This window comes from Bos grunniens, chromosome 1 (genome assembly GCF_055505025.1).
Source record: "Bos grunniens cultivar Pamir isolate PY7600 chromosome 1, Bosgru_T2T1.0, whole genome shotgun sequence".
In the NCBI taxonomy this organism is placed as follows: domain Eukaryota; kingdom Metazoa; phylum Chordata; class Mammalia; order Artiodactyla; family Bovidae; genus Bos; species Bos grunniens.
In genome coordinates, this window is record NC_141165.1 from 92970222 (window position 1) to 92997781 (window position 27560).

Below are 27560 nucleotides of genomic sequence, written 5' to 3' on the forward strand. Positions count from 1 at the left end.
ATTCCAATAAAACAATTGAATGATTCAGATATTCCATAGTTTTATTTGAAAAAAAAGAAAGTATTTCTCCTGTATATGTTTCTACTGAATCCTAGGTACAGTTGTCCAAGCATATGGGGCAATTGCAGTTAAGCATGAATAGGAAGGTTGAAATGGTATCTTTGTAAAACTCTTTCAACTGACAATGGAGATAAGGCTCTGTAAAATGAGCCCACTCTCTCCCCTCTAAGGTGGCTATTTATGGAGAAAGTAAACAAGACTTCTGCATTCTTTCTTAGTCTTAAATGGTTTAGAATAAGTTGAATGCCCATCATCCCCCACTCCCAATCCAGGGGGCTGTATCCTGCCCATATACTATATACAGGTTATTTTCAGGTCATGAGACACAGTCTCACTTGCTTGTAAGTTCACTGGCTCAGGTAAGCAGACCATCTTTTTGCTGCAAGAGAAGAGAAACAAGAGGGTGTGTGCTCAGGGCAGGTTCCTGGCGGGTCGGGAGAGAAGGTTCAGAATTGTGAGACCTTGTGTTTCACTGGTGTCAGAGCTACAATCATCTATGGGACGATTACTACAGGAGTCCACCCCTGTCCTCCAAGGGCCAGGTGTGGTAAGACGTACTCCAAATGCCTGCTAGAGGTGGTGCAAAGGGGATAGGAATTCCAGATTCACACCCATGACTGTGACCAGCAGAGGCTGAAGAAGAGGAAATATGCAATGAGCAATCTTTGTTTCAAAAAAATTTTACAGAGAAACTAAATAGAACAGATACATAAAACATATAGATAAAATGGAGTTTCTTGTATTAAAGTGGGAATGGGGAATTAAAGTCCACCCTCTTTGGCTTCTTAGCATCCCAACCCAAGATGGCCCTGCAGGAGGTTCAGGACACCCTGGGTGTCTGTCATCTCCCCATCAAGGAAGCTTACCCTCATGATAAAACTGCACCTCAACAAGTGTCACATCTGAGGTCAGCCTTGGTCCTGGTGGCTGTGTTTGGGGTGGGGTGGATCTGGGGCTTACTTGTCATTGACAGGAAGAGGAGCGGTGCAGAACCTCCCGATGATGGTCGTCTGGTCTTTTTTCCAAACCCGGTGGGAAGCCTGAAGCTTGAGTTTCACCTGGTTTATCTGGCACTGAGGGCTGGGGTGAGCTAGGACTCCTTTCCCAACACGCTGGTGTCTAGGTCTGGAAGGGAAAGGGAAAGTAACTTACTGTCACATGTGTGACCTTGGCTTCCCCTTGGCTCCCATGGGCTCTGTGGGTAGCCTGGTCAGTTAGTTCCTGGGAGGTGGGCACACAGTCCTCTGCATCATCCTTACCAGCATCTCGCCCACAACCCACAGCTTTGAACATGAAGCAAAAAATAGGTGTTGTTTTTGGAAAGTAAACAGGTGGACCCTGCAGCAAAACAATAGGTCCTGGATTTACACATCAGGGTAAGGGTCCTAGTTAGTGATGATCTAAATTCAGATTAGTGAAGATATTTACTCTCGGGTCCATCTAGCTGGAAGCAGAGGTCTCTTCTAGGATGTTGAGTTCCAAGAATTTTGTGTGAAGACTACTCTCTCTATTCAGACTGAGTATGAATGTGTGAAAGTGTGAAAGTAAAGTCGCTCAGTCATGTCCGACTCTGCGACCCCGTGGACTGTAGCCAACCACGCTCCTCTGTCCATGGGATTTTCCAGCCAAGAGTAATAGGCCTTGAGGCCGATCAGAGCTGGGGTGGAGTCCAGGTGTGGTCTCCTTCCGGCTGCGGCTTTGGTGTCACCCAGCCCTAGGTCTGAGCCTCAGCCCCTGCTCCCTGTGCCCTGCCCTGAGCTGCCCCTCGGGGGCAGGCTCCTCTGGGCTCAGAAAGAGGGACCGTGAGAAAGAGGGAGCTCCTGAGGGTGCTGCTTTGCCCTCAGAATGCCATCGGGTGTTGTCTAAGCCGAGCATGGTTTCCCTTTCCTTTCTGGCCTCTGTGTGCTGAGGAAATGTCTTCTGTGTGTACTTTCTAACCCAGGGTTAGTCATATAGTTTGTTTTGTCCTTTTGAGGAAGATCCCATAAAACTTTGTATAAAAGCTATTCCATTTTTTTTTCTTTTGATTTCAAAAGTGTTTATTTCAGAGGAAAAATAACAAAACTGTTCACTTTAAGAGGCTGCTTGGATGGAAAGCTTGGAAACTAGAAGGACTATAAAGGACACTGTGAGTGGTGGCCTGGGGACTTGACCTGGGTCCATTTTCTAATTGGAAGGAAATCTTGGGGTTTCACAAATTTATAAAAAGTAGGGGAAAGACCACACATAAACCCCCTTCCCTTCTTTTCAATTTCTGTTCTGCAAGAAGAAACAAAACCCAAGGAACTGAAGTAATCATGTTCTTCAAAACAGTAATGCAAGTCTCTTTGGGGAGAAGAAGAAGAAATCTTGGGATATCCATTCCAATTACTCAGGAAGCTTCTCAAAGTGTAGGAGGTGAGGCCATGCCTGGAGATTCTACTGTGACTGGCCTGGGGCGGGGCTTGCTATCAGCAGTCTTTAAAGCTCTCCAGGTAAGTCTAACAATCAGCCAGAGTCATTATCATGATTCCTGCAAGTATTGGCTCATCTACCCAACAGAGAGGTGGGTTGGAGAGGTGGTAGAAACATACTTGTAGAAGTTAACATGATCTTGAACTGATCTAATGAAAATTACTCAGCTATCATCTGCAAGGCTTCCGTGGGCACCCCAGGGCTATGTGGGGTCCTGACTGCCCTCTGTCTTGTGCTGTGTGGCCTGGGAGAGTTGGAACCCTGCCTGGTGGCAGAGTGTTTGGTAGCCCAGACGTGCACTCCTCCAAGAGGAAACTCATCTTCCCTGACAGCACAGTTAATGTGCATCCCTGAAGCCCGAGAAGTGTTTCCAAACCCAGATCTGATCCTGTCACTCTCCTGTTTAAAATTTCCAGCAGCTCTCCAAACTGCTCTCAGGATAAAACCCCAAGTCCCTCTCCTGTCCTCCAGGGGTGGCACGGTCTGGCCCTGACTAACCCCCCCCCCCCAGCCTTTTGTCCCCATGCCTGATACCACTGCTCCCAGGGTCACATCTCACGAACCCATGGTCTTGAGGGAAGGATCCTGCAAACCCTTCAGAACTCTACTCAAACATTATTTCTCCACACTTAGCCAGGCTCTATCTTCTTTGTTCTCATAGCCCCTGTCACTGCTGACAATTGTGCATTTGCATGTATGGGCACTGATCACACCCCTGTTTGCACTGCACCCCTCCTGCTGGAAGCTACCTTCCTCAGGCTCCCAGGCATGAGTGGGAGGCTGCTTCAGGCAGTGAATCTGAGCTCCTGCCAATCACTTACCCTTCCCACCCCCGATCCCTACTCGGTTCTCCCAACACCACCTGGCTTTGTCCCTGTAGCCCTGGAGTGGGAGTGACTCCTATTGCTGAGCTCTGCGTTGCTTCCCCATCCTCTGTTGGATCTTCAGTTCTCCCAACATATTTGTAATTAGCTCCCTGTGTTAAATTCCTTCTGTTGGACTGCCTGGCTTGGGCTCTAGTTTCCAGACTGAACCCTGACTGAGGCAGAGATGTATCTGGTTAGTCTGCTTCCTGCTGCTTGTGAGTAACTAATCAATGGCTTTTTAAAGAAAAAAGCACCATGGCTGAGGTGCTGTCCCCTACTCTTGCCTGGAAAATCCCATGGACGGAGGAGCCTGGTTAGGCTGCAGCCCATGGGGTCGCTAAGGGTCAGGCATGACTGAGCGACTTCACTTTCACTTTTCACTTTCATCCATTGGAGAAGGAAATTGCAACCCACTTCAGTGTTCTTACCTGGAGAATCCCAGGGACAGAGGAGCCTAGTGGGCTGCCGTCTTTGGGGTCGCACAGAGTTGGACATGACTGAAGCGACTTAGTAGCAGCAGCAGCAGCCAGGATTGCAGCTCCCTACAGTTGAGGCTCTCCACCCTCTCGCCTCAAGCCTGGTCCCACCAGCTGCTTGGCTCAAGTGTGACTCCACAAAAGGAAGGAAATCAGCCCCAGTTCCAGGGACTGGCACCACTGGGCATCAACCCCGCTGGCCCTCACCTGGCACTCCCTGGCTAAGTTACCCTCTGCTTGGGAGTCTGCTCTAGTAACTCACTCTGATAGCCCCTCTCCTCACTCCCCCATCCCTCCGCCCAGGAGTAGGGGCTTCCCAGGTTCTCACCAGCCCTGCCTGGGCCAGTGGCCAAGGTCCTCCTACTTGCTGGCATCTCTGATGCCCCTGCCCGAATTCCTGACACAATGTCCTGTCAGGGGCCTAGTCCCCACATTCTCACCCCTCTGTTGGGATGTCCCCTTACTGCTGCCTGCCTGCTATTGTCTGAATACACTCTGCTTGGGCCCAATACTCATCCTGAACCTGGAACAGTTGCCTGGCATGTGTCTGTGGGTCCATCTGTGGTACGTGCCACCCTCACCCCCACCCCTGGCCCAGTTGGCTCCGCCCACCCATCAGTGACCACACAGAGCATGTCCTGGGATGTCTGTGCATGTATGTAAATAGGAGAGAAACCAGCCACACGGGACACTTACGTACATGGTGATCTTGACCGAGGAGGTGACACTGCTGCTAAGGAAAGTGACCGTGATGCAGGTGTCCTTGTTTCTTGGCTCCTGCAAGTGAAACTCCACGAGGCTGTGATGCACTGGGAAACCAAAGCAGAGCAGACAACAGGGCCAGATGTCGGTGGGTGCAATGCATAAAAAATCCCGGAGAGCAGCACAGCAGTTAGAAATCTCACTCTAACACTTAGCAGCTGTGTGACTGGGCACAGTCAATCACAGGTTCTCTGCTTCCTCAAGCCTAAATTGTGTTCAGCAGCTCAGCTGTGTTCTACTCTTTGAGACCCCATGGACTGTAGCACACCAGGCTTCCCTGTCCTTCAATCTCCTGGAGTTTGCTCAAATTCTTGTCCTTTGAGTCGGTGATGCTATCTTAACTATATCATCCTCTGTTGCCAAGTGTAAATTGGGATAACAAAATTACATACCTCACAGTTCTGAATGAGAATTAAATGAGTTAATACATATAAAGTCCTTAGACAGTGTCAGTGCCTAGGAATCATTCAATACGTGATAGTTTTTATTATTACTTGTACTCCTAGAATGTGCTTCTCCTCTCTGTTTGGCAACATTATCCTGATGGTGTGATTCTGAAAACCAGTGTCTATCTTATACTAAATAATTAACTCATAAAATATAGCAACGCCCCTCCCCGCTAGCACGCGCACAGTGTCAGGAAATACACCATGTGTGCAGGAGATGACTGTGGCCCTCCGTGTGGTGGCTGGGGTCCTGTGTGGCATCTCCTCCCTCCTGGGCAGCACTGAAACTGGGGCTCTCAAAGCTGGTATTGTCTGCACAGACTGGGTGAGCAGCCTGGTTCATGGTGATACCCCTGGTCTGCGGTCCCTCTGTCAAGAGAGGTTAAGAAGGATTGCAGCTTCCCCAACACCCTAGCCCTTCCTCAATAGGGTAAGCCCATCTGGCGGCCCCTGGCTCTGACTTTGGTCTCTGAGCATTTTCACAGACTCCTTTGGTGGTTGGGACATAGCTAGAGAGGTAGTCCTTCACCTCTCCCCTACCTGTACTTTTTCATTTGTTTGTTTTATGGGTGAATATTGGGAGGAGGGACTAAGTGGATTTAGGGAGACAGCCCAAGTTGAAGTAATGATGTGATCCATATAGGCTCATGGGGTTAGCAACTGGACTCCTGCCAAGAACCCACAAGAAGACAGGAGAGCACTGCACTCTGCCCCTCCACAGAGGAGAACATCAGCTGCCACGTCCCCCCTGTCTCTCTTTCTTGGTTGTTTACTGTGGATGCAGTGTGTTATGTTGACGGGCAAGGGCTGAACAGGAGTGGATAATCACAATGTGGGAAAAAAAAAAAGTCTACCTTACATAGCTCTAGGAATCTAATTCTCTGTGCTGAGTTGGATATATCACTTTACCAGCAGATATCAGTGATCCAGACAGTTTCCTAAGGTTCTGCTTATCTCTTCTCTGATTACTCTGGAAGCCCTAGGAGGGCCAGGTCTGCTAACATTGGTGGATGGGAACTGGTAGTGAAATTCCTACCTGCTCTGGGCGTGACAAGGGCAACAGCACACGAGCCCTGGATGGTTTGCCAGGAGAACTGGATCCAAGCTGAGGCCCTGCCGCTCACCAGTTGTGTTGTCTTGCCTAAGTCACCAAACCTCTCTGTGCCTCACTTCCTTCATGTGCAATCAGTAACCCCCAACATCACCTCACAGTACACTGTGAGGAACGGGGTGATGGAGAGAAAACACTTTGGGTGAAACGTTGCTCTACAAGAGGAAAATAGTATTTTTGGAAAAATGATTTTTGGGGAGCAGATTCTCTGTCCATGCTGGCACCTGCCTGGCAGAAGCCAAGGGTGACAGCTGTCCTAGTGAGCAGTGCTGAGGCTGAGGCAGGTCAGAGTGCTGGGGAGTGGGAGCTCGGTGCCACAGAGACCTGGGAGTGGATGAGATGGATGGTACCAGGTGGGCGACCCATACCCTCCCACCAGGAGAGGAGAGGCCCAACTCTGATGCTCAGAATGGAAGGCTCAGAGGATGCAGGCCCCTCTGAGGTCTTTGAACAGACATAACCATACTTCTGGGGCAATGGGGAGGGGATCTCACAACAAATATGAAACAGAAAAAGTCTGGTTCAGTGAATTCCCCTCAGCAGGGATCTAAAAATGCCTTCAACCTTCAGGTGTGCCTCAGGCTCCCTGGCTGTCTAGACGGGGAGGCGGCACCACAAAGCTGCCCTGGAGCTGGAAGTAGAAATGGGAAGTCGGGTCCCTGCAGCCCTGCCTCTGACCCAGACAAAGCATCCTGCCTCAGGCTGACCTCTGAGCAGCGGCAAGGACCCAAGAGTAACTGAGAAAGATGACTGGAAAGAGCAGGTTCTCGGAAGAGGGGTCAGAGACATGAGTGGTGGAGGCAAGCGATGATGGCGTGGAAAGGGTAAAGATTTTGAAGTCAGAAGACCGGAGTTGAATCCTGACTTCTTCACCCTCCCATGGAGCCTTGGGCATACAACTGTTCGGGGCTGGGTTGTCAGAGGAGAGGATGGATGTGAAAAGCCCACAGCTGACCCACTTTATTCTTAAGAAGTAGCCATGAATTCTCTCGAATGAAGTTACAAACACCCTCATCTCAGCTTCCAAATTCTCCCATTGTCAGAGGGAAGGGAATTATTCTTACTGAATCCAGTCACTGTGCAGTGTTTGCCTGTGTACTACGTATTTTATTTTATCCTCACAATTAATTCTTTGAAATAAGGACTGTTTTCCACATAAGTATGTAGAAGTTCAGAAAGATTAAGGAACTTGCTGCTCCTGACCACACAGCAGGTAAACAGAGAATTCGAGAACAATTCAGGTTTGGGTGACCACAGAGCCTGAACTTCAGGCTCTACCAGGAAGGTATGGCCACAAAGATCCCTCCAACAATCAGCCAGACACCAGTGATCAAAAAATCATTTAGAATTAGGGTGGTCATATAATTTCCCACCCAAACCAGCATACTTCTATTCTGAACACACAATAAAGCAGACAGGACTCCAGGATAAAAAAAAAATTAGGAAGTATAGCCAACCTAGATAAGATGCAAATACTATAGGAAGGAGGATGGTTCGGCCTTTAATTTATGTTATAGATTCTAAGACACCCTTTTCTCTCACATTAGTCATCATTCACGATCACTGGCATCTTAGCTTCAGTGAAATGCAGTGGTTAGGAGCCACAGTAAACAGTTGAAATATATATGTGAAGGTTCAGTATTCCTCATGAACCCTGACGTAGGAGGGCTGCTAGAGTGGAGACACGCTGGGTGGGCAATGAGGAGGGGGAAATGTGTGCAGGAAGAAGAAACCCAAAAGGTTCTCCCAAATACTACCCTAGAGGGAGAGCCCACACTGGAGGGCAGGATTCCATGGTAGGGTAGGAGGAATGAAGGTCAGTATACTGACCGAAAGATAAGATGCCCCCAGGTTCTTATCCATGGAGCAATGATTTGGGCTGGCTCTGATGAGTCTGGGTTCTATCTAAGCCCAGGAGATGCTGCCCTCCACCTCTCACTTTCCATGACCTTTTTGCCCCCGTTCTTCACCTCCCACTTTGGCTACCACACTGGGCTGGACATAGCCCAGGATGGAGCCCTGGACTCAGCAGGTCAGCAAACTGGCAGAGGTGAACAGGGCGTTCCTCCCTACTCACCACAATACGGAGCCATGGAAGTGGTCAGCAGGTAGACCTTCACCTCCTTGGGAAGTGGCTCTATCTTGACACCACCTTGTTCCACCAGCCCTGGAGATAAAGAAGCAAAGACAGCAGGGCCCTGAGGAGGCCATTTCAGGGTTCGGTGGCACCCAGCCTTTCAGTGATTAATTCATGCACCCGTTCATTCTACAAACAACTGTAGTGAGTCCTGGAATACAGCAACTCCATCCAGACAGGGATAAACACACAAGTAGACAGCAGATACATTCTTTAGATTATCTGGCCCACTCCCAAGGGGTATGTATATGAAATTATGAAATGATGTCTCCAACTTGCAAGACAATCTATATGACAGTTCTTTTAGTGGTATTTGTATCCTGTGCATTGGAGCACAGGAAGTGTTTGAGCTTAAGAAAATGGTTGATAAGTTGGAGAAGGGCTTTCCAAGCAGAAAGTATAGTCTGGGCAAAGGGATATTGGGTGAGGAAACATGAAAAATATTCTTGGAAGTATGAGTAGTTAGCATCCCTGAGGTGTTTAGGAAAAAGGGAAAATCTCGTGGGAGATGAGGCTGAGCAGAGAGTGTAAAGTGGTTGTTAACCATCTGGTCCATCACATGCGTGGGAAACAGTGACATATGCCTGATGAGCAGGAAGTAATGTTGTTTTGCTTTATTATGGGAAACCACACCTACTTTAACATTTTGTCAAGCTGATATTCATTTCATTCATATAAGCAATGGCAGGCTGCTGCAGTTCTGAGTGGCAGCTGGAGGGTGGGAAGTGGGAGAGTGAAGGAGGGGGAGGAACCACACATTACCCAGGAGTTTTTCCTGGAACCCTTCAGGCTGGATAACCCCAGGATATTCACAACAATGATCTGCACAGGGTGAGCTGAGGCTGGATCCCTCAGCCTTCCCGAGCCATTCTCTCCAGACTAGCCTGGATCCTCCAGGAATGTGTCCAGGTCAGTCAGCAATTAGGAATCCCTCCAGCTGGCACGTGGCCTCACACCTCTAAGGCAGGCAATGTGTGCCAGTCTTAGGGATTTCCCCATAGCACTTGGATTTCAAGCCTATCAGGAACTGGAGAACGGCTGGCCTAGCACGGAAGACCATGGTGCACAAAGACTGTGGTGTGCATCAGGTGCAAGAGTGGGTGCAGGGGGTCTGGACCACACTGATGCTTCTGGAGAGCATCCTGAGGTGGACTTGCGGGTCAGGGTCTCGGTGTGTGTGAAGGGTGTGCACAGACTGCATATGGCATCAGGAAGCACTACAGAGGGCGGGGGGTGGGACACAGCAAGCTAAAGGCCACCTTCAAGGTGAGAACACCTTCTAGCTGAATTTTGAACATTACTTAAATTTTCTTTACCCCGCTTGAAAAGACTTTTTGACCATGGGAGATCAGGACTTGAAGAGGTGTCAAGGCTTGGACTCTCCCCAAGTTGTCAGAGGGAGTCAAAAGAGGAGCATTTACCGATTCTTGGACAGGAAAGAAGAAAAGGGTTGAAACAATCCAGACACTGTCCAGCAAGGAAGTCCTTGTAGTTTGTACAAGGGAAGGCCACCAGTGGACAGGAGTTCTCCAGGGCGCTGATGTAGAGGTGTACAGCCCTCATATGATCACAGATCAGATAACTGTAGCCTGAACAAGGCCAAAAGACACAACCAAGGTTTCAGTTCAAGATACATGGAAACTCCCTCCATGCTACTTACTGTAACTCTATTGAACGTTATAGTCCAACAGGCTATAAATACATGGGATATCCCCCCGAGCCACATTTTTGAAATATTGATGAACATGGTTTTTAATTTTTTTCGAATTGATTCTTTTTTTTTTTTCTTTTAACTAAGCTTAACTTACCAATAAAATTGCTTACTTAGAGACCCATTCTTCCATGATCATGCAGATTCTCTTTTGGAAAATGGGAGCATATGAACAGTTGGCGATCCTGACCCTACTTCTCAAAATGGATATTGGTCTGTACATTTTTGCCTTCTTCAGCATCACCCACACAACCAATTTTATTCAACCTCATTAAACCCAATCCAATAAAGAGACAATCGAGGGAGTCAGCAGCAGCTCGTGGTCCATCTATGAAAGCCAACCCAATGACTGACACACTGAATCTGCCAAATGTCCCAACACAACAAACACTTGGTTTCTCATTATTGTTGTTGTTGACTATTTTAAAATTTGTGATAATTCACACTGAATGAATTTGCTGGGGCTAGGAGGTTCATAGTGAGCCATAACTCCAGCATTTAAGGTCTTCATACTCTGCCTTCACCTTGGGACCCCCACACCAGGACCAGAACCAAGCCTGAGCTGTGTGCGGATTTTCCCTTCCCCGATAGTTGGGACACTGTCCGTGGCCAACCCCCTTCTAGCTACAACAGGGAGCTGGAAGACACAAACTAAACCCTTCTCAAATTGTGTTATGAAGAAAAAAATTGAAAGTGACCAACTAAAATGCAAAGAAATTTTCAAAAGCCATTAAAATCAAACCATCCAATCTGATCAGAATTGCTGAAAAAATTATGAATTATTAAAAGAAACATGATTTGGAAAATCAGTGAATTTGATAAGTTGGATTAGTGGTTACTCAACACGATTGTCAAAAGAATCTTTAAAATGATAAAATTTTGGTAAGGCAGGAAAAGGTTAAAAACATAGTATTCAGAAATCAAAACTCCTGTATGAAATGTTGATAGGTTAGCTACATTCATGAGAAGAATATAAGAAGACTAAACAACCCTTAATGCTTAGCTTTTGATAAATTTAAAATTGTTTAAAATTATGCTAAGAACATAAGCAATACATCCAAAAAGAACATTCCAGAAGAGAAAACTTAGAAGAGAAGATATGTATATTCATTGAATGTATTCAAGAAGATTATCTTGAAAGCAATTTTGGAGAACTTAAATTTAGTTAGTTTGGGGAAATGGTCGTGCAGTGAATTGAACCTTCAGCTAGCTAGCTTTGGGTGCATCAGCCTGGTTCTGACACAACACGGCACTGCAAAGGATGTAGCTGGTGTGGACTCTGCCACAAAGTGGGGCCCAGGAAGAAGAGAGGTTATTGGTTGAGGGATGGTGGATAATGGTAGGGCCTAAGACATAGGGAGGGAACCTAAATATGGAGCAGTCTTTTAATTTCAGGCAGTCTTCCCCTAGAATTCCTTGTCTCCATAGACATCCATTCAATAAGTGCTGAGTAAGCTTGATGGGACATAGCAAAGGACACTGTCAGGAAGACTCCTGTGGCTCACACTGGCTGACTCAGTACAAAACCTGTTGATAAAGTCCAGTCTCTGGAGCAGCCAAACACTGAGTATTTCTGGCTTTCTGACCTGCATAAATGGAAGTGGGACAGCCAGGCTGGTCTTGGCCCCCATTGATGAAGTAGTCCACATGTCCAACAGGAATCCGAATGCCCAAATCTGCAAGAAGGCAGAACCTTGTTACCCTCTTCCTTCAGGGGCCATTTTCCAGGTCCCCATAGCAGGGTTTACTGGCCACAGAGTCTGAAGTCTGACCTTGGGCACCCACCCCTTCTCTGTGCTGAATGGGGGCCCACTTATTCCTAAATGCTAGAAGATGACAGAACTAACTAGCCCTTAGATGGTTTTCTAAGAGGTTTTGTCATGCTGAAAGGAAGCTAAGAATAAATTCATAAGAAGATACTCATATTTGCCTAATAAAATCAAGAAAAATATCCCTTAAGTTTTTATGAATCAGTAAATGTTATAATAAGCTTGGTAAATTTCCTTGTTGAATAGTTTCTATTTTAAGTAACAGTTCAGATATACATGTGTGAGACCACATTTCCAGTCTCTTACATGCTTTTGTGCTTCTATGACTTAGAAGAAATATAATCTGACTACAAAGAGATGAGTTTGTGACATAGTAGCCTTTATCCCATCAGTGTGGCGATATCTGACCCCTCAAAATCAGTCCAATTCAGCTGCCAAAAACCATGACTTTCTCTGTCATATTATTTGTCACAATTGCAAGCAGTGGAGTGTGTGTTACTGTTTTAATGTCATCTATCCAGGGTTTAAGTGATGACCTAGAATGCCTCCTTGCCCATCATGTCAGGTCAGTTCTACCTCCATAATATATTTTGAATCCTTCTGCTTCTCTCCATCTCTACTCCCACCACCTTTGCCTCAGCCACTATTGCCCCCTCATCCAGGCCACCACTGCAAACACCTTCCAAAGGGCCTTCCTTTACTGCCCACCTCCAGTCCACGCTCTGCCCAGCAGAGTCATCTTTTAAAGGAATCCAAATCGCTGCCCTATTCTCATTGATCAGAGAATAAGATGTAAACTCCCTGCCATGTCCAGTCTGGTCCTGCTCCATTTTCTCATCACATGACTCACTGCATGCTAACTACATGGTTCTCCTTCCCGCCCTCACCCACCATAAGGCTTTCATTTTGGCTGTCCTCCCCATCTATAATGGTCTTCTCCCAGCTCTTTCCAGTGCTGGCTCATTCTCATCCATGAAATCTCACCTCAAACATCATCTCCTTGGACGGATTTTCCTCAATAATCCTATCTGAAGTAGACCCCACACCCCCTGCCAAGTCACATACGCTTCTCCCATATCCCTCATTATCATAATCACGAGGTAGAATTATCTTGTCTATTGACTTGTATGTAAGCTCCACTAAGGCAGGGCCTTTACCCATCTTCTCCCTACTCTACAGTACCTAGCCTATGTTAGTACCAAATACTTATTTATTGAACAAATCAGTGAACAAATGCTTTCCCTATTAGCCTGAAAGTTCCATGTGGTGCCCTGTGCATTGCAGTATTCTTAGTGCCTGCTACATAGATCAATCAAGACTAACTGAATAAATGGAAGTTATTTTTTTATCAAAAAAAGAAAAACTTTTTCTTTTATCATATCAGGTAGTGGCTACAACTTTGAAGGGGACTGAGAGGCCTAGGAGAAGTAAATAGGGACCAATGGGTCACCTATTTAGCAAATTTAGGAACATAAAGGGCTAACATTGCTAATTAACATGGTTAATTAACTTAATAACTAAGCAGAGGGCTATGGACTTTGTTTTCTTATCTGTGGAATGGAGGTGGAAGAGAGGGTTGAGTTATATGACTACATGAACTTCTTCTAGAATCATGAATCTGTGAGTTTGGGATGCTAAAAAGGCTTCTAGCCAAATGAGACATGGTTGTTTCTCAGTTGAATTGCAAACTCTCGTGGTCAGAGACAGATGTAATTTTTTCTTGTACCCAACACCCTGAGCACAGGGCCTGGCACTAGACTCTGTGGGCATTTGACATTGAGTAGAAATGAGGAGAAGGCAATGGCACCCCACTCCAGTACTCTTGCCTGGAAAATCCCATGGACGGAGGAGCCTGGTGGGCTGCAGTCCATGGGGTTTCGAAGTCAGACACGACTGAAGCGACTTAGCAGCAGCAGCAGCAGAAATGAGGAGGAGTGCCTGCTGGTTATGATAGGTTCAGAACTGGGGGTTCTTGCCTGTGTGTCATTATTGGAGGCGGCAATTCTCACTCTTCACTGGACTGAGGGCTGGCCTCATCTCCTGGGAAGGATAGAAGTTCTGACAGGCTTGAGCATCTGCCCCAGGAGTGGAATGCCCCAGTGTCCCCGGGGCAAGGCATGTTCACCCTGAAAAAGCAGCCTGAGTTTCCTGTGTGCCTGCCAGGCAGAAGTGCCCTCCAAACACTACCTCAGATGCAGCTTAGTGTTGAATCAGAGTGAGACTCATGACTAAACAGTTTTGGTCCACAAATGAGAATCCTTCTGTCTCATGCTGGCTAAAAATAAAATCATTTCATCTCAGTCCCAGAGCAAGATAGGGCTGGAAGAGACTTTTGAGATCATGCTGATAAACTCCTCACTGCAATAGAAACTCAGAGGGGAAGAAGTCTCCTCCTAGGGCCACTCCGATAAATGTCCGCCTCTTAGCCTCTGCCCTGTGCTCATTCGCCCCCCCCACCCCCCAAGCTCACTGTCTGTATCTGTGTGGATGGCTTCCACGAAGAGGGCATCCCCAGGGTCCAGACGCTCCTCCAGGCTGGCTCTGGTGTACTCTGGTCCAGCGGGGTCCAGGCCTGCAAGGACGGACATGTGAGGGGCCCTGTCATCTCAGCCACAAGAACTCTTATGGATCCACTGCACACCTACATGGGCAACCCTTATTGTTCAGATCAGAATCCCCCAACAAGGACCCAAAGGTGAGAGAACTAGCTCAGGACTACCTTTCCCAGGGAACCCTAACCTGTTGAGTAGAGAGAACTCTAACTTCTTCATGACCCAGTTCCTCTGGCTCTGAAATGAACTTGCTAACTCCGACCATTTGGCAAGGGTTAATGTTAGTAATATTTATCCTCATGTAGTAACAACAATGGCTGTAATGTTTTGAGTAGCTACTATGTGCCAGGCCTTGTGCTGGGCAACTTCACACATTCTAGTCCTTACAACAACGTGTGTGCATGTATGCTAAGTTGCTTCTGTTGTGTCTAACTTATTGTGATCCCATGGACTGTAGCCCACCAGGCTCCTCTGTCCATGGGATTCTCTAGGCAAAAATACTGGAGTGAGTTGCCATGCCCTCCTCCAAAGGTATCTTCCTGATACAGGAATCAAACCCACATCTCTTATATCTCCTGCACTGGCAGGAGGGTTCTTTACCTCTAATGCTACCTGGGAAGCCCCTTTACAATGATAGAGTGAAGTAAATATTACTCTCTCCCAGCCTTACCTTGGATCCCTCCCTATTCCACCCAAAAAAGCAGACTGTGAGACAAGTATGTAAAGTGCAAGTAGCTTATTTGGGAGAAAATCACCGAAAGCATGGACTTCCCAGCTGGTGCTAGTGGTAAAGAACTCGCCTGTAAATGCAGGAGACATAAGAATCACAGGTTCAATCCCTGGATAGGGAAGGTCTCCTGGAGAAGGGAATGGCAACCCACTCCAGTATTCTTGCTGGGATAATCCCATTGACAGAGGAGTCTGGCGGGCTACAGTCCACGGGGTCACAAAGAGTCAGACATGACTGACTTAGCATGCACACACAGAAAGGATCATGAGGGAGTGGAAAAAAGTCAGAGAATGAAAGACAATTTAAATGAATAGACTATCACTTTGAGTCTCATCCCACTGGGGTCTCCCTGCAGGACTCTGCAAAACACAACTCAGAATTGTCCCACTGAAGTGCCAGGAAGCCAGAGTATTTACCATACAGCTCTGGCTCCTTACTGATTGAGGGTAGTTCCTGAAGCATAAAATTCCCAGCACTGTGCAACTATTTAGAAACACTGTGTAAAGGTGATTTCCACAATGGCCAAGGAGATAGGAGCTGTTACAACCCATTTTAGAGTTGTAGAAACTGAGGCTCAGAAAGAAATAGGTGGCCTCTGACACTGACACTAGAGATCATGCAATAACAACACAATACCATCTTATCCAAAATGGCCACAATAGGTAAATTTTAGTGGTAATCAATGACTTGATCATAAGAACAAAGGCCCAACACACTTCCCTCTGCCTGCCTTAGCAAACGCTCTTCCAGGCATGTTCTCTCTCTCTAAACCGGAGAATGGTCAGGGAAGAATGTTACCTGTGATCCGTCCCAGCTGTCCATTGTAGAAATGTCCTACCATGCCCCCTACATGGGCCCCCAGGCTGATGCCGATGATGTGGATTGAGGACTCTGACACACCCAGCGCCTAGAACAGGCATTTACAGTGAGTTACATTTGGGCCACCCCAGCCCCTGACCTTACAAGGGTAACAATTTTCTCCGAGGCATCAGAAGCAGAGGGTCTTGGGCACGACATACCAGCCACACATGCTCTGGGGAGAAAGTGCAGAATCTCACCGTGTTAATCACTTGCCCTCTCCCTGGGCTCCCCACCTGGACAACCCATTCACTTTCCTTTTGGTGCCCAAGGTGTGTGAGACATGACCACAGCCATTTCCTCCTGAAAGCATAGAAGGGCCAGCTATCAGCACCCGCTATGTAACATGCAGTGGCCCATCTTACAGAGGAGCAGCAAGAGGCTCAGAGAGGTTCAAAGCCCCCCTGAGGTCAGCACAGTAAGTGGTAAAGGTGAGATCTGAACCAAAGACCCACAGACTACCGGTGGCTCTGCTTCCTCTCTAAAGCTCCTCCTCATGTGTTATTTCTTTTTTTCTGAGCTCTCGCTCCCCCATAAGCAGCCAGAACTCACCCTAAGCTCGTCTACACCTACCAGGAGTTTACGGAGGAAACGAGAGATCTCGAGTCCCAGCTTAATCACATTTTCCACGGCTGAGAAATAGGCAGCTGTGGAGCCATACACCCAGTCCACAGCAATCACGTTAGCATCTGCTGCCCGCAGAAGGGCATCGATGAATCTATCAATCCAGGAAGGCTTTGTTCCTAAAGCCCTAGATGTGGGGCCAAGAAAGGATAGGAAAATTATCTTCCAAGTCAGTATTCATCGTCATGGAAATTACAATGACGTTTCTATAAACAGAACAAATCCAGAGGAAAAAAGTCATGTGTGTGTGGGGGGGGGGGGGGTGGAGGGGAGTATGAGCACTAAATCCTGCAGCACTTTGAGCATAAGGAGGACATAATCCTGAAGTTAGCAGGGCTCCTGCTTGCACATGTGGAGCCTGTGGGTAAACTGTAAAGAGGTACCTTTGTTCCAGGTGGATGTAGCCTTGGGCCAGGGCTCAGAGCTCAGGTCAGAGTTCAGCCCCACTGGCCCTCAGTCAGGTACCCTTGTGCAATGCATAAATCACATGGACCACATGTGCTGACCCTGCTTGTGTTACTCATGGGAAAGAAAAGACAGCTTTGTGTATTACAGTTCAAGATTTGCAATCTTAATTCTCACTCTATAATAGAGACACCTTCCTTGGGGATGTTTCCATTTACTTGCTCATGCATTCACTCTTCATGCAACAAATGGACCAGGCAATGTGTTAGGTGCTTTCTGAGAAATAAAGAAAAATGAGATATATTCTTTATTATTCTAGAACTTAGAGTATAATAGGACTTTTCTAGGAAAAGAAGAAGAGGAAAATTTTCAGAAAGCTTTCCTAAGAGATTAGGAATGGGAAAGAAGTCTTCTCCATGGCACAGAGCTTGCTCATGTGGACAGAGGAGCCCAGCCCGGGTGTACACCAGGGAATATGGCCTGAGGGCATCTGGAACAGACAGCACAGCAAGGCTTCAGAGCTCTCCAGTCCATCAGCTATCTCCAGGTCGCAGGCGTCTCTGTTTGTACCTTGGATTGTGGCTGAATGCAGGATTTGCCAGAGGAGACACTTTGGCCCAAGAGTGGGAAGGAATGCCTAAGGGAGGATGTGGCTGGGACCCTGGGATCAGGGGTTTGAGAGGCAGGGAGAACCTAGCCAGAGATGAGGAAGCAATTATCCTTTGTGCAGTGCCTCACTGTCCACCTCTTCATTGGGTCTCCCCCCAGTTTCAGTAGTTCTAGCTACTGTTTCACCGTATTCTCTCCCTTTCTCTTCCCAGCAACTTTTTACTGTTTTTGGCATTGTCAGTGAATTTTGGAGAGAAGATGCTGGAAGGAAGGATGGTGATTGATTTGGGAGTCAGAGACTATATATTACAACAAAAGTTGGACTGTGGATCATCAAAGAAATTGAAGAAGTGTGTAGTATCTGAGAAACACTAATCTCTGGGAATGATGGAAGTTTCTTGGGTTGTGAAACCCAGGTAGAAGTGAAGAAGAGGAAATAAAACCCTGGATAAAAACACCATGATGTTACCCCTGAGCAATTGCACAAAGCCTGTGACCTCACTGGCTGAAATGAATCATGCAACCCACACTTGAGGGAGGAAAGGATCACTGAGACCATTTTTACAACCTCCCTTTTATTCAGGCATGGAAATCGAGGCTTCATGTGCTACTTATCCTGGGTCATTCTTATTTACTGTTTGAGAGTATATAGATGAGACTTAGCAGAGGAATAACATATGTGACCAATAAGAAAGAGCAACACATTGTGTGTTCGTGTTGCTATGAGACCTCTTCAATGCCAGCAGAAGGTGAGCAAGGGGACCTGTGACAGGCAGTGAATCCATTTCTCCTCTTGCTCCCCACTAACTTCCTGTGGCATGAGGGTCATTTTCTAGTTCCTAGCAGAGGTGATCCTACTGGTTGGTTGGCTCCCACCTGAATCCATGGATAACTAGCTTGGTTCCTAGAGTGGCATTGAAACCAGAGTTTTGGATGTCACTACTTTCTTCCACTAGCTGCCCACAGCTGGGATCCAAAGGAGTGAAGAGGAGAAACTGGACTTTGAGATTGGTGCCTCGGAGGAGATTGGCATTCTGGAAGTCAGTGCAATTCGTCTGTGGGGTAGGAGGTGCATCCCCTAGAAGAAAAAACAAATAAAACCCAAGAAACTTCAAAGGTGAGGTCATCTGTTCTTAAAAAGAAGAAAAGTGCTTTTGAAAGGAAGAAAGAAAGAAACAGGGGCTTTCAGGGATTGATCATCAATCAGCAAGTGTAACGACTTATTTATTAAAGGCATCACTTCTATAACCAAAATCTGTGACTATTTTTCACAGATTTTTTCTTATCTTGTGTAAAGATAAGATACCAGAGAAGAATAAAATATTCCTCAGCTAGAGAAGATTAAAGGCCATGGTGAAATGGATATTGTCATGGGCTAAATTGAGTCCCCTTCCCCCCATAAATTCATGTGTTGAACTAACTAATCCTTAAAACCTCAGAATATGACTGTATTTGGAGACAGAGTCCCTACAGAGGTAATTACATTGAATGAAGCCATTGCGTGTGTGCTCAGTCATGTCCAACTCTTTTGCAACCCCATGGACTGTAGCTCGCCAGGCTCCTCTGACCATGGAATTTTCCAGGCAAGAATACTGGAGTGGGCTGCCATTTCCTTCTCCAGGGGATCTTCCTGACCCAGGGTTGGAACTGGCGTCTCCTGCCAGGCAGATTCTTTACCACTGAGCCACTTGGGAAAGCCATGAAACCAATAGGGTGGGCCCTTATCTGATATGACTGATGTCCTTAGGTGAAGAGGCAATTTGGTCACAAAGAAGAAAGATGACCTGAAGACATATGGACTAGACAGCCATCTCCAAGCCAAACAGAGAGGCCTGGAATGGATCCTTCGCTCAGAACCCTCAGGAGGAACAAACCCCACCACCACCTTAATCTCAGACTTGCAGCCTCCAGAAGTGTGAGAGGATAAACTTCTGTTGTTTAAGCCACCTGTCTCCGGCACTTTCTTACAACAGTCCTGGATAAATAATACAGTTTTCTGAAAAGAACCCTGGGCTATAAAATAAGCAGTTGCCCTGGGGACTAGGCTTACTCTGGTCTGTTCATCCCATCCCAGAGTGATCACTTCTCACTAATCACCTTTTGTCCTTAGGAGCAGTCCGGAGCCACTCCAGAGCCTGCAGTGCCCAGCACATGGCTGCCCAGATGATAGAGAAGGCCTTTAATGCCCTCTATTGTATTGTATTATATTGGACGTGCCTTCCAACAGATACCTTTAAATAGGATATTTTATAGTCAAGGTCACTGAAGGGCCTTCTACAGTACTGAACTGAAATGGCAGCATACTGTAACGCCTGCATCCCAGGGAGCTGAAAATCTGACCTATCTTTAAGACCCAACAGTCCGCTCTCATGCCTGTGATAAAGAGGGGGGCCTCTAACGCCCAGCTGTCTTACAGAAAGAGACTGGCAGGAGCCACAGTGCATATACCGAGTGCCCACAGGGCCCCAATCCTGGTGCTGTTAGCAGTGACCTCACATTCCTACCACAGGACAAAGCCATTTGCAACATCAGAAGGCAGGTCTAGGTTGCAAACTGATTTGCACAGCCCTCTTCACAAGGAAGACAGCTCTCTCAGGTTTCTGGAATAGTTCTCTGCCTTCAGAGGTAACTGGGGAGCATGTACGGAAGGCCTGTGGATCTGCAGTGCACTGGGCATTGGTACTGTGAGCAGAATGTGGGCGCCCCACCCTTATAGCATGCCACCAGTAGTTTCCTCACCTCTGCATCTCAGCCCCAGGCCTGGTCCCCGAGTCCCCTTGCATCTCCCTTCTCACCAGCCAGATCTCGGACACCCCTGCAGTGAAGCCCACTCTGACAGTACAGGCCCCCAGGCTCCTCTGCCTGTGGCAACTTGTGCTCCTATGACCCAAGATAGACTTGTCATGACTTGACCACCTCATCTGCCTCCCCTACTTTTGGAAGAAAAGATGAAAAGCCTCCTCTTGAACAGGAGACCTGAACCACATACATGACTGCATTGCTCTATTGGTCATGTAGTAAACATAGTTTGTCACAGAGCAAGGCCCAACAAGCATCACAGAATCAACATATTCCAGACAATGTTATCTAAATAAGTGGCAATAAAAATTAGAAATCAATAACAAAATTATTTAAAGATACATTTGGAAATTGTAAGTTTAATTCCCTTTTAAGTAATGAATGAGCTGAATAATCACAATAGAAATTAGAGAATATTAAAAGCTAAAGACGATAAAACCAATACAATATCAAAATGAGTTAAAGTAGCTAAAACAGTACTAGACTGATAGCTATTAATGTAACCTTAAATGCAAATATGAGAGGGAAATGGGGAAAGATACAGATCATGTAAGTTAATCTTGTAAGTCAGAAAATTGAGAAAGAATACTACAGCAATTCCAAATAAAATGTAGGGAAATAAATGCAAAGGAAGTAATTAAAATTAAAGAAAACAATGAATAAGAATGTCATCAAGAGCAATCCAGCCCATGCAGTTGCTCAGGTCCACCTTCCTGGAGAGATGTGACACTTTGCTCTCTCCTACCCCCAGAAAAATGGTAAGTAAATCCTCAGAACAAAATATTCAGAATTAAACCATTCTCACTACCTACACTGGTGCCACTTTGGTTTAAACCACCATCATTTCTCAAAATTATGTGGCCTGCAATGCTTTTCCTGCCTTCATCCTCTTCAGCCTATTTGCAGCACAGTTGCCTGGAAAATCCCATGGACGGAGGAGCCTGGTAGGCTGCAGTCCATGGGGTCGCTAAGAGTCAGACACGACTGAGCGTCTTCACTTTCACTTTTCACTTTCATGCATTGGAGAGGGAAATGGCAACCCACTCCAGTGTTCTTGCCTGGAGAATCCCAGGGATGGGGGAGCCTGGTGGGCTGCCGTCTCTGGGGTCGCACAGAGTCAGACACGACTGAAGCAACTTAGCAGCAGCAGCAGCAGCAGCTAGAAAAGTAAACTAAATCATGTCACATCTCTGAGTAAAAGCCACCAAGGCATTTCATTCAGAATAAAATCCAAAGTCCTAACAGTGGAAGAAAGCCCTAAATATCTAGACCATCCTCCTGAGGAGCCTTCTCCTGCCCCACTATTGCTTCCTCTTCCAGCCACTGTCCTCCTAGCTCTTCCTCACTCTACACAGGTTCCTGTTGGAGGTTCTATGCGCTGGGCATTCTTTCTGCATGGCATGTCTTTCTCCAGACATCCACGTGGCTAATTCCCACTTCTGCTTTAAGTCTTTGCTTGTCAAATGTCATCTCCTTTCCTCTAACCCCCATTTAAATTGCCATCTGCCTATGTGCCTGAAACAAATGGCTCAGCTGGTAGAGAATCTGTCTACATACAGGAGACACAGGAGACGCAGGTTCGAGCCCTGAATCAGAAAGATCCCTTGGAGGAGGAAATTGCAACCCACTCCAGTATTCTTGCCTGAAAAATCCCACGTACAGAGGAGCTTGGTGGGCTGCAGTCCATGGGGTCACAAAGAGTCAGACACGACTGAGCAGAACACACAGACTAAGTGCCTCACCTCCATTCTCTGAATCTTCTTTATCCTGATTTATTTTTATAGCAATCATCACCCAATCAAGTTTTTATTTACCAGTTTATTATTAAATGTATTGCTTATTAATTTTCCCACATTAGAAGATATGTTCAAAGAAGGAAGAGATTTTATCTATTTTGCTCACTCTACTGCCTAGAATAGTACTTGCCACATGGAATAAATACCAAAAAGTAGTTCTTTGAACAGGATAATAAACTAGATGTTCTTAAAAAAATAAGATGTACTTTTGATGCTGCTGCTGCTGCTAAGTCACTTCAGTCGTGTCCGACTCTGTGCGACCCTATAGACGGCAGCCCACCAGGCTCCTCTGTCCCTGGGATTCTCCAGGCAAGAATATTGGAGTGGGTTGCCAGTTCCTTCTCCAAAGTATGCATGCATGCTAAGTTGCTTCAGTTATGTCCGACTCTGTGTGACCCCATAGATGGCAGCCCACCAGGCTCCTCCATCCACAGGACTCTCTATAAGACATAGTAAAAAGAGGGAAGTCACAAATAAATAATATAGAGAATTAAAAGGGGATGTAAACACAGCAAATTTTTTTAAACCACAAAGGAGCATATTTACACCCATCCAACAGTTTAAAAATACAGATGTTTTCCTAAATTGATAATTTCCTAGAAAAATAGCTTACTAAAACTTAGTCAAGAAAGAAAAAAAACAGAAAACCAAATCTAAAGCTGTAGCATAAAGGAACTGAAACTGTAGTTTTAAATCTATTCATCAAAAAACTATATTAGGACAGATTTCACATAGAAATTCCACCAACAGGTCAATTCCTATCTTACTATTTCAGAGAATAGAATAGGAGAGAAAGAATCCAAACTCATTCTATGAAAATAGCCAAAATGTCAAAACTGGACAAATAAAGAAGGAGAAAGGAAAACTAAAGGCCAGTTTCACTATTGTACATAGACATAAAAACCCTAGATAAAATATCAAATCCTTCAAGGGTAACAAGAACTAAAAATACATTATGGCCAAGCAGGGTTTAGTCTAAGAAATGAAAAGATGGCTTAACATTAGAAAATATACTAATGTAATTCACATGTGAACACATTAAAGAAAAAAAAAAACATATGCTCAACTCAATAGATGTAGGGGGAAAAATGATAAAATTTAGTATCCAGTACTCCTTAACATAAGAAAGGAAGGCTATCTACCAAAAGCCTATAGCAATGATTATACTCACTGGTGAAATGTTAGAAGCATTCCATTTGGAACTGGGAACATGAGAATGTATGCTATCAGTGCTTCTATTAAATATTGGACTGGAAGTTCTAGTCCTAGCTAGTAAAACAAGATAATAAAATAGGATAAAAGTTATGATGTTTGAAAAAGGGGAGAAAAATTGCCAATATTTGCAGATGATAGAATGAAACTATTCAGGGACTTCCCTGGTGGTCCAGTGGCTAAGACTCTACACTCCCAGTGCAGGGGGCTGGGTTCAATCCCTGGTGTGGGAACTGTATCCCATATTTCTCAATTAAGAGTTCACATGCCACAGCTGAGACTCAGCACAGTGAAATAAATAAATAAAAATAATTTTTTTTTTTAAAAAATTAAACTGTCCATCATTCAAGACTATGGAGCATGGCCCAATGAATCATGCTCAGATACCCTCTCCCTGCATGCACCAAAGTGTAGTCACAGATGAATACCCAAAAGAGACAGAGAGAAAGGGACATAGACAATCTCAAATGTAAAAATAATATCTCCACGAACAAGAACAGAATTGCAAAATGGTTCTGGGTTTCAGGTCTGGGAGAAGGCAATGTTTGTAAGCATTCAGGTTTGTGAGGTTTGAGGGGTCCAAAGTGCTCTGGCAGGTATAGAGAAGACCCATCTGTGGCCAGCAATGAAGAGAAGGACTCCCCAGCCCGGGAAAGGAAACTAAAAACAACACACACAGAAACTTTTTACTGGGGCAATAGCTTTATTGAGGAAGATAGATGGAAAGACAAAGCCTTACTAACAGAAGCTGAAACAACCCCGCCCCTGCCCCCAAAGGAGAGAGGGCGAAGATGGGAGCTCAGGAAGGAAGACACAGAGACAAAGAGAGACTGAAAATTAAAATGAAACTAATCTATTGTGTTAGAAGTCAAGGTAATAGTTACTTTTGGAGCAGTTGTGATAAAGATGGGATACAGGGAATGGGTTTTAAGAAACGGGTGATGTTTTCTTTCTTGATCTGGATGATCATTCTAAAAACTCATTAATATGTGTTTTAATAATCTGTATTTTTTGTATATATGTTGTATTTCAATAACAAATTTATTTTTTAAAAAGCTTGCAAACAAATATATAAAGACATCAAACATTTACAAAGATTGTCAATGAGTGAATCATTGATTCAATCCAGGTGAAATAAAGTTTAAAAAATTGTTGACAAAGGTTTAAAATGAGTAAGCTGAGATTATATACAAGGATAAACATAAAAACAGAGCATAGGAAATTATTAAATAAAATAGGCATAAGTGATAAGATATACAGTAAAAAAAAAGCTAATTAGAAATTGGAAATGAAAAGGTCATTGAAATAAAAATATAATCAGTACACTATTGTCTAGTACAGAAGAAGTCAAAGAAGCTTTTTAATATGAAAGTGCAGTTAAAAAGTACAGGCAACACATGGAGAGGCTCCAACATTTATCTAGTGGCTGTTCTCTAAGGCAAGAGGATGGGAAAAAAAGCTGTGCTGCAAATAATTTTTTATAACTAAAAAAATATATGATTTCTCTAATCAAAAGTTATACTCAGGGCAATGAGCAAGATTTTTTTAAAAAAATGCATCTATACTAGACAGGTGATAGTAAAACTGCAGAACATTAGGTATAACAGATATTCTTAAACATTCCCAGACAAATGCATTGGAAAACTTAATAGCAATGAAAAATATAATTTCCTGAAACTGAATCAGAAAGAAATAAAAATCCTAATAAACCTATTAGAACCAAAAAAAAAAAAAATTGAATTGGTAATCAAGAGTCTTCTCTCACCATAAAATGTGCTAGATCCAGATGGTTTTATTTGAAAAGTCCACAAAACCTATAAATCATAAATAACCTTTATCTTATATTGGGTTGGCCAAAAGTTCATTTGGATTTTTCTGGAGGCTAGAATTAAAAAACCCAAAGAACTTTTGGCCAACCCAATATAAAACTATTTCATAGAACAAACTTATTTCCTGCAGTTATAATCATCTTGGAAAAGGAAATGGCAACCCACTCCAGTATTCTTGCCTGGAAAATCCCATGGAGAGAGGAGCCTGATGGGTTATAGTCTACAGGGTTGCAAAGAGTCAGATATGACTGAAGCAACTTAGTAGCAGCACCATCGTGACCAAAGAAGGGCAATAAAAGAAAAGAAAACGATAGATAAGTTTCCTTTATGAATAAACATACAAAATAATAAATATATGCAAAAATTAAAATAAATGTTGGCAAATAAAATTCAACATCATATTTAAAAATACCCCATGGGAATAGGAAAAAAAAATACCCCATGACTAAAAGATTTGCCCCTGGTGATCTTCATTTAAATACATAGAGTTTAGAAGAAAATATGAAAGATTATAAGAAGATTGCTTAAACAAGACATCAGAGACACAAATTGTAATAAGAAATAAAAATTAAGGCAATAATGTTATACTGCTTTTCCTATGAGATTGACAATACGAAAAACATTTGATAACATTAACAAAGTGTTGGTGGAGAGATGGGGAAACAAACATGCCCACATACTAATCAACAGTTATAATTTCCTTACAAGGCACTTTTTCTCACATTCATCAAAAATGTATAAGATATACATCCTTTTAGATCTAGTGTATAGTATATAAACAGCCACACAATACAAGATACATGATCACTTTATACACACACACACACACACACTCACACACACAAATATATGACTGAGTTAGGGAAAAAGCACACATAAAGCTGGCTTCCCTGGTGGCTCAGATGGTGAAGAATCCACCTGCGGTGCAGGGGATCTGGGTTCTATCTCTGGGTCGGGAAGATCCCCTGAAGAAGGAACTGTATTCTTTATTGGAGAATCCCATAGACAGCCCTGGCAGGCTACAGTCCATAGGGTTGCAAAGAGTCAGACACAACTGAGTGATTAACACACACACACATATACACACACATAAAAGTAAGTAGACCTGTTCAACATCACCCAGTGAGGCAGGGAAGGGGTAAGCAGTGCTGCAAGGGTGCTATCAATCATGGAAGCTTTCCTGGAAGATGTGAAGAGCAGAAAAGGTAGTATGAGCAACTGCAGGCAGAAGGCAGACAGACACGTTGTAAAGCTGGGGAATGAGAACTAAATATCTTGTGGAGGTGACAGAAAAGCAGTCAGCTGTTGAGGGCAGGGGAAAGGGAGCTTTCTAAGGGTGATGCCACTGCTGGTCAGAGAAGGGGATCTTCACTCTTCCCGGAATGTCTACGCCATAGGAGAGTTTAGATTTGCTATATTAAGCAAGGGAGAGTGGTGGGTGGGGTTTTCACATCGGAGGGAAATTGTACTAAAGGTTGCAGGTCATCTGTGGCTTAACAGACTAATTATCATAGTCCTACCAGGTGGGATGACAAACCTGAACTTGAGTTGGGTCAGCAAGATTAGGAAAAACCTCTAACAATCTCAATGAAAAAACCGTTGTTAGTTTGGAAAATTTTGATTTTAAAAGTAAATACATCTTGGAACAGTGAATATGTATAGTGTGAAAATGAATCATATTTTGGAGTTAATTGCATTTATTTCCTTAAACTCTTCTTGTCTTGCGCAAGGTGAAAAGGAGTAATGTAGATTTTAGAAAAATGAGTAAAACAGCTTGAAGAAGTTTAGTTTTTATGACTTAAGGACGTGCCATTATTCCCCTTATGATTGAAGGTTTTTTCCTCCCTCTTTTAAATTCATCTCAGGAGAGGACTTACAGGGGACCTTCCAAAGGTTAGTGCTGCATAAATAGATGGCGTGAAAAAAACAGAATTATTGACTGAAAGAAGTTTCACCCAAGGACCCGTTCCCCAACTTACCTGTACTTCCAACACTGAGCCACAAAAGGAGGCCCCACAACCAGAAACATCTCTCCCAGAAGTCTGGGGGCATCACTGAGCTAGAAGTCTCAGAGCTGGGGTAGAACTGACCTCTAATGACAAAGAGATCGCATAACCCAGCCTCTCGCCAAACACCCACTTGGGTCTCACTAATCATTAACTGGCGTCATGACCTGTAAAAGGAAACTTTCCCTCTTTGTTTAACTTACCCAGTTTTTCTGTTTCTTCTCAATGAAAATAAATAGTTTTTTTTTTTTTTTTTAAGGCAAGGGACATTGAAACACACTGTCTTTCCTCTCTGAACCAAACATCATCAGGAAACAATTTCCTGCACCTCTCCCACTTCCCATTATA

General features: G+C 44.7%; 1 protein-coding gene across 3 annotated transcripts; it reads right to left on the reverse strand.

The window, feature by feature from the left end:
- Nucleotides 1-23: 23 nt before the first annotated feature.
- Nucleotides 24-27459, reverse strand: PLA1A (phospholipase A1 member A). 3 transcript variants are annotated; one of them, XR_015164993.1, is made up of 11 exons: nt 27186-27459; nt 18447-18648; nt 16506-16683; nt 15873-15981; nt 14263-14364; nt 11610-11699; nt 9734-9901; nt 8253-8342; nt 4553-4665; nt 1021-1185; nt 24-439 (listed from the first exon to the last, which is right to left on the reverse strand). XR_015164993.1 is itself a non-coding variant. In XM_086404365.1 (11 exons), exons 1-11 carry the CDS (start codon nt 27361-27363, stop codon nt 355-357), a joined length of 1476 nt encoding a protein of 491 aa, XP_086260491.1. In that variant the 5' UTR covers nt 27364-27453; the 3' UTR covers nt 24-354. The 3 variants fall into 3 exon arrangements, 2 of the variants coding, with proteins under 2 accessions (XP_086260491.1, XP_086260492.1); XM_086404365.1 differs by having other exon boundaries at nt 4557-4665; nt 27186-27453; XM_086404366.1 differs by lacking the exon at nt 24-439 and having other exon boundaries at nt 725-1185.
- Between the last annotated feature and the right edge of the window lie 101 nt (nt 27460-27560).